This window comes from Corvus cornix, chromosome 4 (assembly GCF_000738735.6).
Source record: "Corvus cornix cornix isolate S_Up_H32 chromosome 4, ASM73873v5, whole genome shotgun sequence".
NCBI lineage: Eukaryota > Metazoa > Chordata > Aves > Passeriformes > Corvidae > Corvus > Corvus cornix.
The window spans coordinates 45480649-45494394 of NC_046334.1; the positions used below are offsets into that span (position 1 = coordinate 45480649).

Genomic DNA, 13746 nt, shown 5'->3' on the forward strand with positions numbered 1-13746 from the left:
AGAGCAGTGCTTGATTTCTTTGCTGCTGTGGAGGACTGTATTTACCTCTTGGAAATAAAATGTCATTTTTGCTCAGCTTTTAATTTATTCATTGCACTACAGCCTGTGTTTCAGTTTTCAGCTCAGTTAGGAGCTATGCAGCATCTGAAGGACCAGCTAGAGCAGAGAACACGCATGATAGAGGCAAATATTCATCGGCAGCAGGAAGAGTTGCGTAAGATTCAAGAGCAGCTTCAAATTGTTCATGGTCAAGGACTCCAGGTGAGTTCGTGTATCACAGGTTTCATCTGTAGAGAATTTAGGCATCTGAAATGTGTCTTGGGCACCTAATTGCACAGCATGATCCTCCATATTCTCTGTCAGCTGCCATCTGGGCCTAATATGTCTAAAATCCATAGTATGTGAAGCTGCTGTTCCAGAGGTACCTGATGTTTTGCTTCTGAATGTATCTGGAAATCCCCCAGTGTTAAGCAGGTCAAGCTTAGCTTATGACTTAACCTAAATAAATGTAGAACGATGGAGTGGTTGTTAATTCTTGCAAAGTTTTTCAGCCATTAGAATATTAATCCAAAATCTTCAAGATGAGCATCTCTTTCTTAGCTCTGAGGGTGTCAAATCCATGCTTTTGTTTCTTAAACTGTCCTATCATGCTGAGTGGCTCTACTGTGCATTGTAAACTTGAAGGAGTTGAGCCAGAAAGACAAGAAGTCTAGAGGATGCATTACTCAGTCTAGCAGCTGACTACCTGATTTCTGATTTTTTTTTAACCAGTATATATTTTTCTATTTCTGTCATTGTCTTATCAGCTATATTTGGAAGAAAATAATTACCCTATTGGATTTTTCTAGTTAAAAGACCCAAACAAAAAAAAGTGATCACCTCAAACTAGGATACATTTTAAGGAAATAATTTAATATTTTCAGTCTGGATTGTGACTAAAGAGTAGAAAAAATACTTCATGGAAGTATTGAGTATGTTGCTTAAATTCTGTTGAAAGAGTAGGAGTTTCTGGCATGTGCCATTTTCAGTGTTGTGTGATGTCTAGTGTAAACATGCCAGCAGTAGACTGCGTTATCCATGTCTCACAGGGAGAGATTCACAGCTCTCTTCCCTTGCAGTGAGGAGGGACCTTGTTCAGGAATGTGAAAACTAGAGAGAATACTTCAGTGGTGCACATTCTGCCTTGTTATAGGCTCGGGCCTAACTTTTTGTAAAGAACCAAATATTTTTGTGCTGAATTCTGTTTATTACAACAATTGGAAAGTTCAGTATAATCATTATGATTTCCTGATTGTCAAGGAAGATTATGTTTTTGGGGCTATGCCTAGATCTACTGATTCAGAGATTTCCTTCATCTGATTTAGTGTTACTGCTGAAGGGCCTACAAATAGAAGTGTGATCTCAAATATGTTTTGTCTTTAGATAGTTGTGGACTACATTACTAGTTAGTCTCTAAATGGTACTTTTTCTGAAGGAATAAATACTGAATGTTAATGTTTAGAACTGTAGAAAATGAGGATTCTGATTCTTACCAGTTAGTGTCAAGTCTCTGAATACTGACCCTATAACTTGTGGAATTTTTTAAGATGTTCTTGCAGCAGTCAGCTTCTGGACTCAACTTTGGTTCTGTGCAGCTTCCTTCTGGAAATTCTTCAACTGTTCAGCAGCTTACACCAATAAACATGCAAGGCCAAGTTGTTCAGACTAATCAGACTCAAAGTGGGATGAACACAGGCCATATAAGTACTCCACACATGATACAGCAGCAGCCTTTGCAGAGTACTGCAACACAGGTAAAATTCTATTACTGATTTTGCTGGATAGAATATATGCTCAAAACCGCAGCTGAAACACAACAGCTTCCCTGACATTCCCCTGTTATGAATGAATGTTTGAGATTGTTGAAAAAAATTATCGGCAAGGGTATCAGCAAAAGCCGAATTTAATATTAAGTGACAGCACGACAAAGTTCCTTGGCAAGATTCACTCTACTACTTACAGGGCAGTTAAGGCACAAAGAAAAAACAAGCAGCAACAAAACCAAATAGAATCCAGGCAATCAAAATGGAAATGAACAGAGAACTATCTAGGGGAGTATATGTGTGTGTGTGTTTTGGTGCATGTGACAAAAGGACAGTGAGGGCAAAGATAAAAAAGGAACATGGCCTAAAAGCTTAACAGCACTCAAACTTAACAGTACTTCACTTAACTTAAACCTAGTAATTTAACAAAGGAGCAACATGTAACTCACACCTAACTTAACTTATACCTTAATTTATAACTTAACCGTAGTAATTTAACAGAGGAACAACACTCAACAGCATTTTACCTAACTTATAACTTCAGAGTTATAATTAGCAACTTACTGAAAGAGCAACACTTGGCAAGACTTAGGTTATAACTTATGTTGAACTTAACAGCTTAGCAAAAGAACAACACTTAGAGGCGTTTAAGTAAGCTTATGTCATAAGTCACAGGCTTATTTACAGGCCTAACTTACTTGGATATCTAAGAAAGCAGCATTTCTCTCAGATTTGCTATAGCATATGTGCATGTGCATGCACACAGACATAGAGTCAGTACAAGCAAGGTACCTGTGAAAAATTCAGAGGTCAGTGACATACTCACTTTGATGCCTTTGCATCTCCCAATGGGCGAAGGGTTGGACCTTGAGGAGTCAGGGCATCAGCCCAGGACTTGTCCTTGTTCGGCGATTCTCCAAGTATAGCAGACCTGAGGGTTTGCTGGCTCTGAGAGGCGTCCCCCTCAGAGGGACATTGCTGGTTGCAGGCGCGCTGCGGCCCAGGAGGGCTCCAGGGGTCTCATTCTGGACTGCTGTTTATAGGGTCACAAGAGAGTGGACTTTAGTCATAGCAATGTTTCATCCTGACCACAGTTTGGGTCGACACTCTCTTTGAAAGTGTGAGAACAGGAAAGTTATGCCATTCAGGCAAGAACAACAGTGTCCAAGACTGTTCATAAGGAAGAGGATGCTTGTTGGGCAGCACAAGTTCCTGGAAGCAAACCGTGCTGCTGATAAGCTCGGGAGGAGCTAAGCTCAGGTTCTTCAAGGCCGAGGCCTAACAAGCATTTCTCAGATCACAGTGTGGCCTGGAAAGGAGAAGGGGGGAATGCACCACGACATCCCCTCCCAAATTTCTTTTGAACAATGTCTGTTGAGTCATTAATTTCTTTATGTTTGAAGCTTTACAATTGAAGTGCATTTAGGTTCTTGATAATGCAATTTCAGATCTTGTTTTCATTAAGACTTAGGTATGTAAATAATTATTAACAAGTAACTTTTTTGAAAGACCAGTCTCAAGAAAACTTTTAGCTTGCCTTTTTTTGAATGTGTGATTTTTTTTTTTGAGAGAACATACACTTTCCATCAGATGCAATAGGTATAGGACATCTATACTGTAATAGCCTTTTTCTTCCATGAGTTTATTTAGTTTCTTTCAATTCTGTGTATACTTCTAAAGTTGCAGTATCTTGTAGTGAATTCTACAGCTTTACTTCCTATGAAATGTGATTATGTTGGCTTTTTTCAGTATGTCATCCACCTCATATACGGGGAAATATATTGAGCAGCTCTCCACTTTTCATCTTCTGACTCATGATTTTCAAGTCTTCTGTCAGAGGTATCCCCATAGAAGCTGGTTCTTCATGCCAAACACTTCTAATGGGTTTGACCATTATGTGTATGGAGACTCCTTACACTTCTGATCTCTGTGGTCACCCTCCTCTTGTACCCTTTTCCACATTCCATACTTTCCTTTTGAGATTTATGAAGACACAGACTAGTGGTGCGTGTTACCATCTCAGCAGTAGGCTAGTTCCAAACTTTCAAGTAAGAAATTTGTGACATTATTTGCACATTTTAGTCTAAGTTGGGCACAGAGACACTAAAGGCATAAAAAGAATTTTGAACAAACAGTTTGCAAGTAGCTGAAAAATTCAGGGAAAAAAATAATCTGAACAGGAGAAGATGTTAACGTAGAAATACCTGTGTACTTTAAGAATTCATTTGAATGGAAGAAAACCACTGGTAGTTTTGAAGTGTGGGCAGTGACAGTGAGGAGGACAGCTGTAGTATGTGACTATTTTCAACTTACTATCTCAAAATTTCTTTTCAGCATAATCAACAAAATGTACTTAGTGGACACAATCAACAGTCTTCTCTTGCCAGTCAGTCACAGAACACAGTCTCGGCACCTTTGTACAACACTATGGTGATTTCTCAGCCAACAGCAGGAAATGTGGTGCAGGTTCCCTCTAGCTTACCACAGAACAACAACCAGAATGCTGCTGCAGTAACCACTTTTACACAGGACAGACAAATCAGGTAAATCTTCAAGATGACTTTCTATAATGGTATGCTTATGCAGCAGCACCATATACAAAAGTAACTAAAGTAGCATTAAAAAGGTTGTGTGATTGTGTTTCAGCTGTATGGATACAACTCCCGAAACTAAACTTTGCCCAAAGTAACATATTTGCAGGCTTATCAAAAGCCATGTTGTTGTAGCAAAGTATGACTTTGAGAAATCTGCCTTTCTCAAGTGTATGTGATGCTTCATGGATTTTTTTTTTTTCCTGAAGGGACTCCAAATGTCTTTTTCTATTGACAGATTTTCTCAAGGTCAGCAGCTTGTAACAAAACTTGTCACGGCCCCGGTAGCATGTGGAGCGGTAATGGTACCAAGTACTATGTTTATGGGACAGGTGGTGACAGCCTACCCCACTTTTGCTGCCCAACAGCAGCAGACACAGACTTTGTCAATAACGCAGCAGCAGCAGCAGCAAAGTCAGCAGGACCATCAGCAGCAGCTCACCACAGTTCAACAACCAGCTCAGTCGCAGCTGACCCAGCAGCCCCAGCAGTTCCTACAGGTAATGAATGTAGAGTTGTCTACAAATTTTTCCAAGTCCTGGCACTTTCAGCATGTTTAGGTTATCCAGGGTTGCTTTACTTGAAAACAAAGCACTTAAAATAGTAACCTGTGAATAAGCCTGATGCATGAGGTAAGTTTATTCTGTAGCTGTTCTCTAAAGTCCTATTACTTAAAGGAGAGGTGGTCTTTCCTGCAGTTTCACTCCATGCATTGTCCTATCTTACATCTTTTTCCCTTTGAATTGCTCTTAATTGACTATGGGATGAAAAAACAGGTATTTCCTTTAAAACAGTTTACATTTTCTTTGCATTGACATATTAATGCAATAAGGCATGAGAGATGATACGGTCTGGAAAGCAGCACACAGCCCAAAGCAAGACATGTCCCAATAACGTGAGGGGTGAAATTCTGTCTAGGCTACAGGGGAGGCTGAGCAGCAAGTAACTTTGTAAGGAGAGAGTAGGGAAGAACCTTGTTGTAGTGGAGAAGGAAGAGAGATTGGGTCAAAAGAGAAGGAAAAAAAACCCCAAGAAGTTTAGAAATGGGAACTCTCAAAAAGAAATAGAAGGTAGAAGGAATTGATGGGAAAATCTGTTGGCATTTGTTGATTAATTACTGGCACATGGGTCACCCAGCAGCTGGAGTTGGTGAAGGAGGTGTAGTGGCTGGAACACTAGAGAAGCAGTGCCTCCAAGAAAACATGGGTTCAAAAAATCTTAATTTGGCCTCTGATGTTGCCTTCTTCAAAAAAAGGTAAAGTCTTTTAAAGTGCAAATGTAGTTTGTGCACATTCTTAACATTGTTTTGACTACTCTGGGAAAGTCAATTTATTTTGTCTTTTTTATTCTTTAAGAGTATACATAATAAAAAACTCTTGCTTTGCAAGTGTTCCGTACTGTGTATGCCATTTCCACTAAATCTGGGATCCTCTGCAGAGGTGGAGTGTATAAAAATGCAGTAAGTATTTGGAGGCTTAACCTACATTTATAGGCACAGGGAATAGATGCAGTTCTGATTAGGGCTGAGTAAAATTTTCTTTCACTAGCATTTCAGCACTCATTTATGTAGTGGGAGACTTCAACTGAATCAAACCAGAGTGCAGATTTGAATGTGTTCTCTGACAAGTCAGATAAATACTGTAACAACAGTGCTGTTTAGCAGGTTGGTAGTGTCTCTATCTCTGTTTCTAAATTTAAAAGTTTATACAAGTTTGACTTAATCCTGATGAAACAGATATGTGAAATATGAAGATCCCAAGAGGTCTGTAGGTACTCTAGAATTTCTTTCTAGGCAAAAGTCTAGTGTTTTTAATACAAACTGTTAAAGTGCTAGACTTCGAAGTGAAGAAAATACTCTTTAAAAAGGACAAAAGTGCCTTTTCTTCTGTTCACTGGGGCATCTTACAGTCTGATTCTGTAGGTGGAGCAGGTTGATGTACTTTACTTTCTGCTGCAGAACATTTCAGAATTGAGACGTCCTAGTGCATTTGTACCCATCCTTCATTGCTTTTCCTCAGTAATCTTTTTTTTGTTGTTGTTGTTCTATGAAGAATAATATTAAAACTATGTACCATTTCCAGTAGTAATAAATCTCCTTCAAAGGGAATATTTGGGTCTGCAAATGCAGCATTTTCTTTGACTATGCATTTTGTCTATGGGGAATAAATGTGATCTGTGCCAACCATGCATTTCCTCAAATAGATTCCTTATGCCCCACTATGTGCTATGCTTTTGTGGTTTGAAATGAAGACAAATTTCTGTGTGTTCCTACCTATCACCACAGAAATTAGAAAGACCAATTACAGCTGCTTTATTAATTGGTCAGATGCACTGCTTAAATGTATTAGTATGAACAAATCTTTGCATTGTTTGCTCAGCTTAACTGGCAAAATCTGAAGTTTATTTTGATTGAATCCTTTTGAAAAGTTAAAAAGCAGCTAGGCCTGTGTTTCTTAGTGCAGCAGGAAAAATAATTTTTTTCTATTTTTGTGTTTTAGACATCCAGGTTACTTCATGGAAATCAGTCGGCTCAGCTTATTCTCTCTGCTGCTTTCCCACTACAACAAAGCACTTTCACTCAGTCCCACCACCAGCAGCATCAGTCTCAGCAGCAGCAGCTGTCACGACACAGAACTGACAAGATGACTGATCCTTCCAAAGTTCAGCCACAGTAGTGTGGGTGCTGCCTCTTCTTGAAGCAGACTGCCAAGAGGGGCTGCCCCACAAACAGTTGCACTGAAGCTACAGAGGTAACAGTATGAAGGCTTTCTAACACCATGGTGTTGAGATCTACTTCTAACTTCTGGAATCTGCTAAGAAAAGCCACAAGATGATGATGGGGACATGGCCAACTTCAAGAGTTGCCCCAGTTTCTGTGTTCTAAAGGATTTGCTGCCATGTTGTAATTTGTCCAGGTGAAATCTCCAAATGTGACTGAAATGAGAGTGATGCTGAAAATATTGGTATTTTTATCAATCCTGTACATTTTTAAAGCATTAAAATGGACATGAAGCAATTGTTTTGAATTAGCAGGAAAAAATGCCAGAAATATAGTCCAAAAACCATCTAATTTTTTTTCAGATGATTACAGGACAGTAAATATTTTGAAAATGTTGTGTGAAATCCAGTTCTCTGTTGTACAGATGCTGTAAAATATTGTGTATATGTCTGCATAAAAGGAGAAAGAGCAAAATATTTTATATGATGCATGAAAGTGTAATCTGTTATTTGTAGGTTTGAATATGTTTCCCTAAATTCTCACGCCATACTCAGACTAATGTTTTCCTCTGTTCTACCCTTTTGTTTACAACATGATGCATCATTATTTTCACCCTTAATGTGGGCACAAGTCTCTTGTTTGTGCTTTGTCCGTGATGTCAGGGTTTGTTCGGTGAGGTATAGTGTGTTGGTTAGTTGACTGCTTGAAGTTAAATTATTGATGAAGCTGTTTGAACTGGTGATCATGCATCAGGGTTCAGGACATTCAGATTCATGAATATCATCCATCATTTCATAATGAATTCATCATTTTATTTGAAAAATAGGAATTTGCACTGCTTTCTTGCGGATGGTTTGGAATTTTATTCCCCAAAGCTATCTTTTGATATAGTTCATAGTTGGAAATATTTATGTAAAAGGTTTAAAAAAAAATGACAGTAATTTTCAAGAATGTTTCAGTTATAGGAGTAATTTGCACAAAAATATATTTACATTTAATAACCTTTTGGGCACTTTTTAACCACTTTCTCTGTGGTGAGAATTGTAACTTGTTAAACCATGTTGGAATCTTTTTATTCTCCTTCAAAAATTAGTCAGAACTAATTCAGGGTCATTTTAACAACAACAACAAAACCCATAGTGCCTTGATTTTAATTCAGGTGATAATGTTGAACATCTTGAATTACAATGTCTTGAATCTGTAACCATTTTCAATTTTGAAGTCTTAGCACATTGTCAACCAAACTTGTGTATCTACTTCATAGATATTTCTGTATTGTGTTAATTTTAACAGTGGTCTGAGTTGAGACCATGAATATTTTTGACTGGTACTCCCCCTCAGACAGTAGCCAGAAATAGAGGATTCTCAAAAAATCTAAGATCTTTAAGGTAATACTCTTAAAAAAAAAAAAAAAGCAAACCTTAAAAGACAGGACTCTTTTTGCGGAAGGAAGAATAATAAGCTGATTTTTTTTTCTTAAATCATTTTCGGAAGCATTTAAAGTGTGTTTTGGGCGAGATCATGATTGTGTTTAACACTACCAGGTATTGATTTAAGAGATATCACTGAACTAAGACTTCAGAAGGCAACTTCACTTTATAAAGAAAATAAAAAGTTCCAACAGATATGTGCTATTTAAGTAAACGTTGGTAGGCTTTTATGGTACTAGTTTGTGGAAACCAGAACTTCGGAGGAAAATAAATAAATGCTGATAGATCTGATAATTAATTAAGAACAAAAAACAGTAAAAGCAGTTAAAACTAGTGCTAGGGAGAGAAAGCTGGATTAATCTTGAATAGTGAGGAGGAGTTGAATGAATGTAACCAAATGGTGATGGTCTATTTTGTACTATGGAACAGTTTGATTGTATTACTGGATGAACCAAACCCGCAAGAGGTAATACCAGTTTAGCCAAGCCTTTGATGCCGTTGGTTACGTCTTGGGGCAAGCCTTTGCCTCTGCACGTGTCCCAGCATAAGACCTTTGTTATTCCCCAGTCATAATGCAAATGTTTGGCACCAAAAAGCCAAGCAGTGGACAAGGAAGGAGAGTGTGAGAAACACAGTACCAAAGAGAATCAGATTGCTCTCTGCTCCAAGAAGCCTATTGCAACCTGGAGCAAGGAACAGATGCCAATACCAAACATAGCAAGGAACACTTTCCCTTCTTTAAAGGGATTTCTGGCATTCTTCAGACTGGGATAATTGTCAGAGACCTGTTTCTGTAAAGTTCTATATAAAGAAATCCTGCCTCCCTCTGCTATCCCTACCACTCCATTCCACCTGTTTCTATATGAAGCTGCGTTGACTAGAGGTCTGTGCTATCACTTCTTTTCCTAATGGAAAATAGGTTAGATACAAATTTATTTAACCAATTACAATGAAAATATAGCACTAAAAACGAAAACTGGGAGAGCTTTAATAGTGCTGTTAGAACTACTGAATAGTGGTAAAATAGGTGTATTAAGCTATTGTACTGAGAATTACAGAAATTAGAGATGCCAGACAGTTAATGATGCAGCTTTTTATATAAAGCTTCATTTCAACTTCTCTTCCCATTCCCCCCTTCCCAAATACTCTGGGTGTGCTGCTATAGGTCTGTCAGTAAAAAGGCTAAACTAGGAGAGAGAAATTAGATGATGGGATAGCGTGGCTGCTGAAAGGGAACTATAGAAATGTATGCTTTGATCAAGAAGCTTTTTGTAGCCTCAGAGAGAGGTCATTCAATTACAGAACTACCAGCTAGCAGAGAAAGGATAGAAGATGGAGAAATTCTAAGGAACTGGAACAATACAGCACACATTTGAAGAATTCCTGCTGTGAATCAGGCAAACTTTACAAAAGCAAGTGTGTAGAACTTGGTCCAGATTGTGTGCAAGTATGCAGATGCTTTGTTCACAAGCAGTGACTAAAAAAATGTATGTTTAACAGGTCTGCAGCTTCCCCTGTTGCTGAATCAACTGTCCTTGAGTTTTAGTGAGAAGAGGATCAGGCCATTGCCTCTTTCTTAAGCAGCCTTTTGCTTCTGCCCAGCTCATTTACTACAGACTTATTTGCAACATCCTGATAAACAGCACGACAATGAATGCTGTGATGCTGCAGGTTCTGGAGCAGAAATGTTACAGAAGGACTCTGACAGAAGGGAAGGAGTCTGTTAAGGGGAGGATTGTATTTGTAAAGAAAGGGGCTGGTGATACATAATGGAGTGAAAAGGGCAGCATTTGCACAGAGTTTAGGAGACAGACATTGTCTGCAGTGGGTGAGGCTTTGAAGAAAAGTGTCTGGGATAACTTCAGAGAGAAAAAAGAATATAGCTATTTTTATATTATATTTAATATATATTATATTTGTATATAAATATGAAAGGATTCTAGTAGGAACTCTCCATATGCCTTCCACTTCATCTAGAAGGTTTACCTTCTGCACTACGGTTCCAGTGTGTCACCACCTTCTGTGGGCATCTTGCCTACTGCCAAACACCAAAATTAGTAACCCAGTATCCTTACAAGAAATAGGTTTCATTTCAGCTTTATGTAAAAATGAATAAAATAAAGATATATCAGGCAGTTTTTCACAGGAAGAAATTCTCTTAAGACTTAAATAGCACTTTCTCTTTTTTTTGTTGTTGTTTTGTTTTTTTTGAGTAATAACAAGCACTTTACTGAAAAGACTATTTGAAAAACAGTTTATTTCTTTAGTCAGTGAAACTGTTAAAAAGTGGGGGCATCAAGGAATAACACATAAAACTGTCAAGAGAGACATTTCTGGAAAATGTTTCTTTATGGTGATCCTTTGAGGCTCAAAGTGCAGGATTAAAAAGGCTTCTAAAACCAGTTGCCTTTGTGTTTTATATGGCATGGGGAAGGGATTAGTGATGATAGCTTCCTTGGAAGGAGGCTTTTTAAGTTGCACAGTTGCCTATGAGAGAGAATCATCTGGAGGCTCATTTGCCTGCTCAGTAATTCTAAGTGTCCCTTAGGATTATAAATTGTGTGAGAATGGTCTGAAGGTTTAAAGATGTGGCCTTTTTCAAATGTTAGAAGTCGATTCAAGAATCATTTATATTTTCAGAGATTTAACCCAGGTATTGTTATGAGTGTTTTAAATGTCACGGCATCAGGAGATGTCAAACATGTCAGATTCATAAGCTTCTCTATTTGAAATAATTATTAAAATTAGATGTACAGTCAGAGGGCTGGAAAATGGTTATTTTAATTAAAAGGGAAAAGAGACTAGTTTTAATAATTAACCTTTTATTTTTTTACTTATCCCTGGTGGAAAAAATTGAAAAGAATGAAATGAATTTGGATTAAAAAAGACATATTTAAACAAATGATAGTAGATGAGACAACTGTGAGAGAACATTTGAAATTGACTTGGTTGTCCATGAGACTGGATAGTTGCTTTTTCACGATCATGATTTTTAACACTACATTCCTTGTATTTTTCTTTTTTAAACAGGTGATTTTAAGCTCTGTGATACTTCATGCTATGCCACCTGCATGAATTTTGCCAGCATGATATTCTATATTCAAAGATATAAATAAAAAGGAAGGGGGGGGGAACAAAACACTGTGTCTGAAAAAAATACTTTATGGCCTAATACAGAGACCCCAGCTATGACTGAGAGATGCTGCATTAATAGACAATCAATCAATGGGTAATTATTTATGAAACATTTTTGGGAATGGTCTTAAAGGTGTAACTGCTTTGAAAGCAGTTGGCGAGTTGTCTTTTTCTAACAAGAAAGGTAAAAAATATTTATTTTCAAATATATCAGATTGAAATTTGAGTTTTTAAGCAGTGTTGATTTCACAGTGTCTTGGGTTTCAGTTTTGTTTTGTATTTTTTTAACTGGCATTAGATTTATATACGTAAAAGAAAACAAACAGAAAAACCCTAGTGCCGTTCATATTGACGTCAGGAAATGTAGATACAGTTCCCTGGTGTTCATGTGACCATTACTAACTGTCAATTTTTTAACTGAATAAATGTAACTCATTTAAAATTTTGCTTTCTCTAGCTTCTAAGGTTATAGAAATTTTTTTTCTGAGTTGCTTGATGTCAGTTTTATCCAAGTTTCACAGTGAAGCGCTCTTACCCTTCCCACGACTGTACCAAAGGCACTCTCTCTCCCCCACCCACAGAACTGACTTGTGAGAAGTTGCTTGATGTCACTTTTATCTTCTCTCCCCTCCCCAGACAAATGACTTGTGAGATTTCAGTAAAAATGCATACTGTATTTTTTCCTTGTCTTCTCTCTGTATCTCTTTATAAACTGATGCCCCACTCTAAAGGCTAGAGACCTCTGATTTGTGTGTTTACATTACTGCCTTGGAATTTACACACACAGCACTGGATTGAGTGTGCACAACTTAAAACTGCTTTCACACCTTCCTGTCTACAGTCCCTGTTCTTGCCAAAGGATGGAGCAGCACTGCAGCGTGTTTGGATGGGCATAGCCCTTCCCTCACTTTCTGTCACAGGCAAAACTCCCCTCTCTTTAAATTGGTGCCACTCCCCTCCCTGGCTATTTCTTCTGCTGGTGAAATGTCAAAAATTACTATTTTTAAAGTAGAGGTGGTCTGAAATGTTGGCTATGGCACTGAGCAAGGAAGCAGAGACTTGCATTTAGCAGCAAGCACAACTTGTTGAGAGCTGTGTGATAATATGTAACCTGTCAGGGTGGTCTGACCCTTTTTTCACTGATCAAAGTGCAAACATTAATAATTCCAAATTAATTAAATGTTCAAGGAAAGGAGGGTGGGAAGAAAATTCTGTAATTGAAACTGAATTCCTGGAGAAAATGATAAATACACTTAGCCATTTTTACAGTCTGCAGTACTTTTTTTTTCTGGAATACCACACTGGATGCCCAGAGGAAGATATTAAGCATTTGCCTTTGAGAATTAAATAATAGTTGTGCAAGTTGTATATTACTTCTATATGGCATGAGGCCCCCATGCCCCAGAGTGAAAGTCAGCTGTAAAAATGCTGTAGCTGTAATTAAGAACTGTCACCACCCATCAGTGATAAGACTGAGAGCACGTAGCAAGCACAATTGTCAGTTTTCTTAAAACTGAACTTTGGAAATAGGAGTGTATTTTTCCATAAATTTATCAGGAGAAAGAGTGGTAATTAGAACTGCTGCCACACCTGAAGCAATGCTATTCAATGGCATTTTGCTGTCATGCAATCTTGAAAACAAAAGCCATGCTCATATGAGAATGAAGCTGTTAAGTACTTGTAAAGATTAGCAATCCAAAGGTTAGTTGCACTTCTTACTCTCAGGCATTAGTGATATTAATTCCAGATCATTTCAGCTGTTTGAGGGTAACATATAATAGCAAGAGCCTTCCTAGAATTCTTTGTAGCACACAGTCTCTGTCACTGTCAGACCCTTTGGCACAGACATTCTCACTTGGGAAGTAAATTGAAGTAATCCCAAAGATACCACAGCTATAGTACATGCCCACGTCAATGGGAAATGCTACGGGAACGTACATCTACATTAGCAGGAGCCTGGAGCTGTAACGTACCACGGTCATCTCTGGAAAAATGCCATGTCAGTACAGCAAGTGCCATTACATCATTATTTCCATGGCTCTGGAAATTAAGGATAACTCTGATTATAT

The 13746-nt window shown here is 38.0% G+C and overlaps 1 protein-coding gene across 9 annotated transcripts in view; it reads left to right on the forward strand.

Moving 5' to 3' along the window:
• The window catches only part of CLOCK (clock circadian regulator), a 68242-nt gene extending 55830 nt beyond the window's left edge, over nt 1–12412 (forward strand). For 8 of the 9 annotated variants that reach the window (XM_039551345.1, XM_039551342.1, XM_039551347.1 and 5 more), the window contains 5 exons: nt 103–261; nt 1587–1793; nt 4137–4345; nt 4632–4893; nt 6892–12412. In XM_039551345.1, the coding sequence (XP_039407279.1) occupies nt 103–261; nt 1587–1793; nt 4137–4345; nt 4632–4893; nt 6892–7068 (1014 nt within the window). In that variant the 3' untranslated portion in view covers nt 7069–12412. The remainder of the gene's footprint in view (nt 1–102; nt 262–1586; nt 1794–4136; nt 4346–4631; nt 4894–6891) is intronic. The other variant, XM_039551349.1, reaches the window with a different exon arrangement.
• The last annotated feature ends 1334 nt before the right edge of the window (nt 12413–13746 follow it).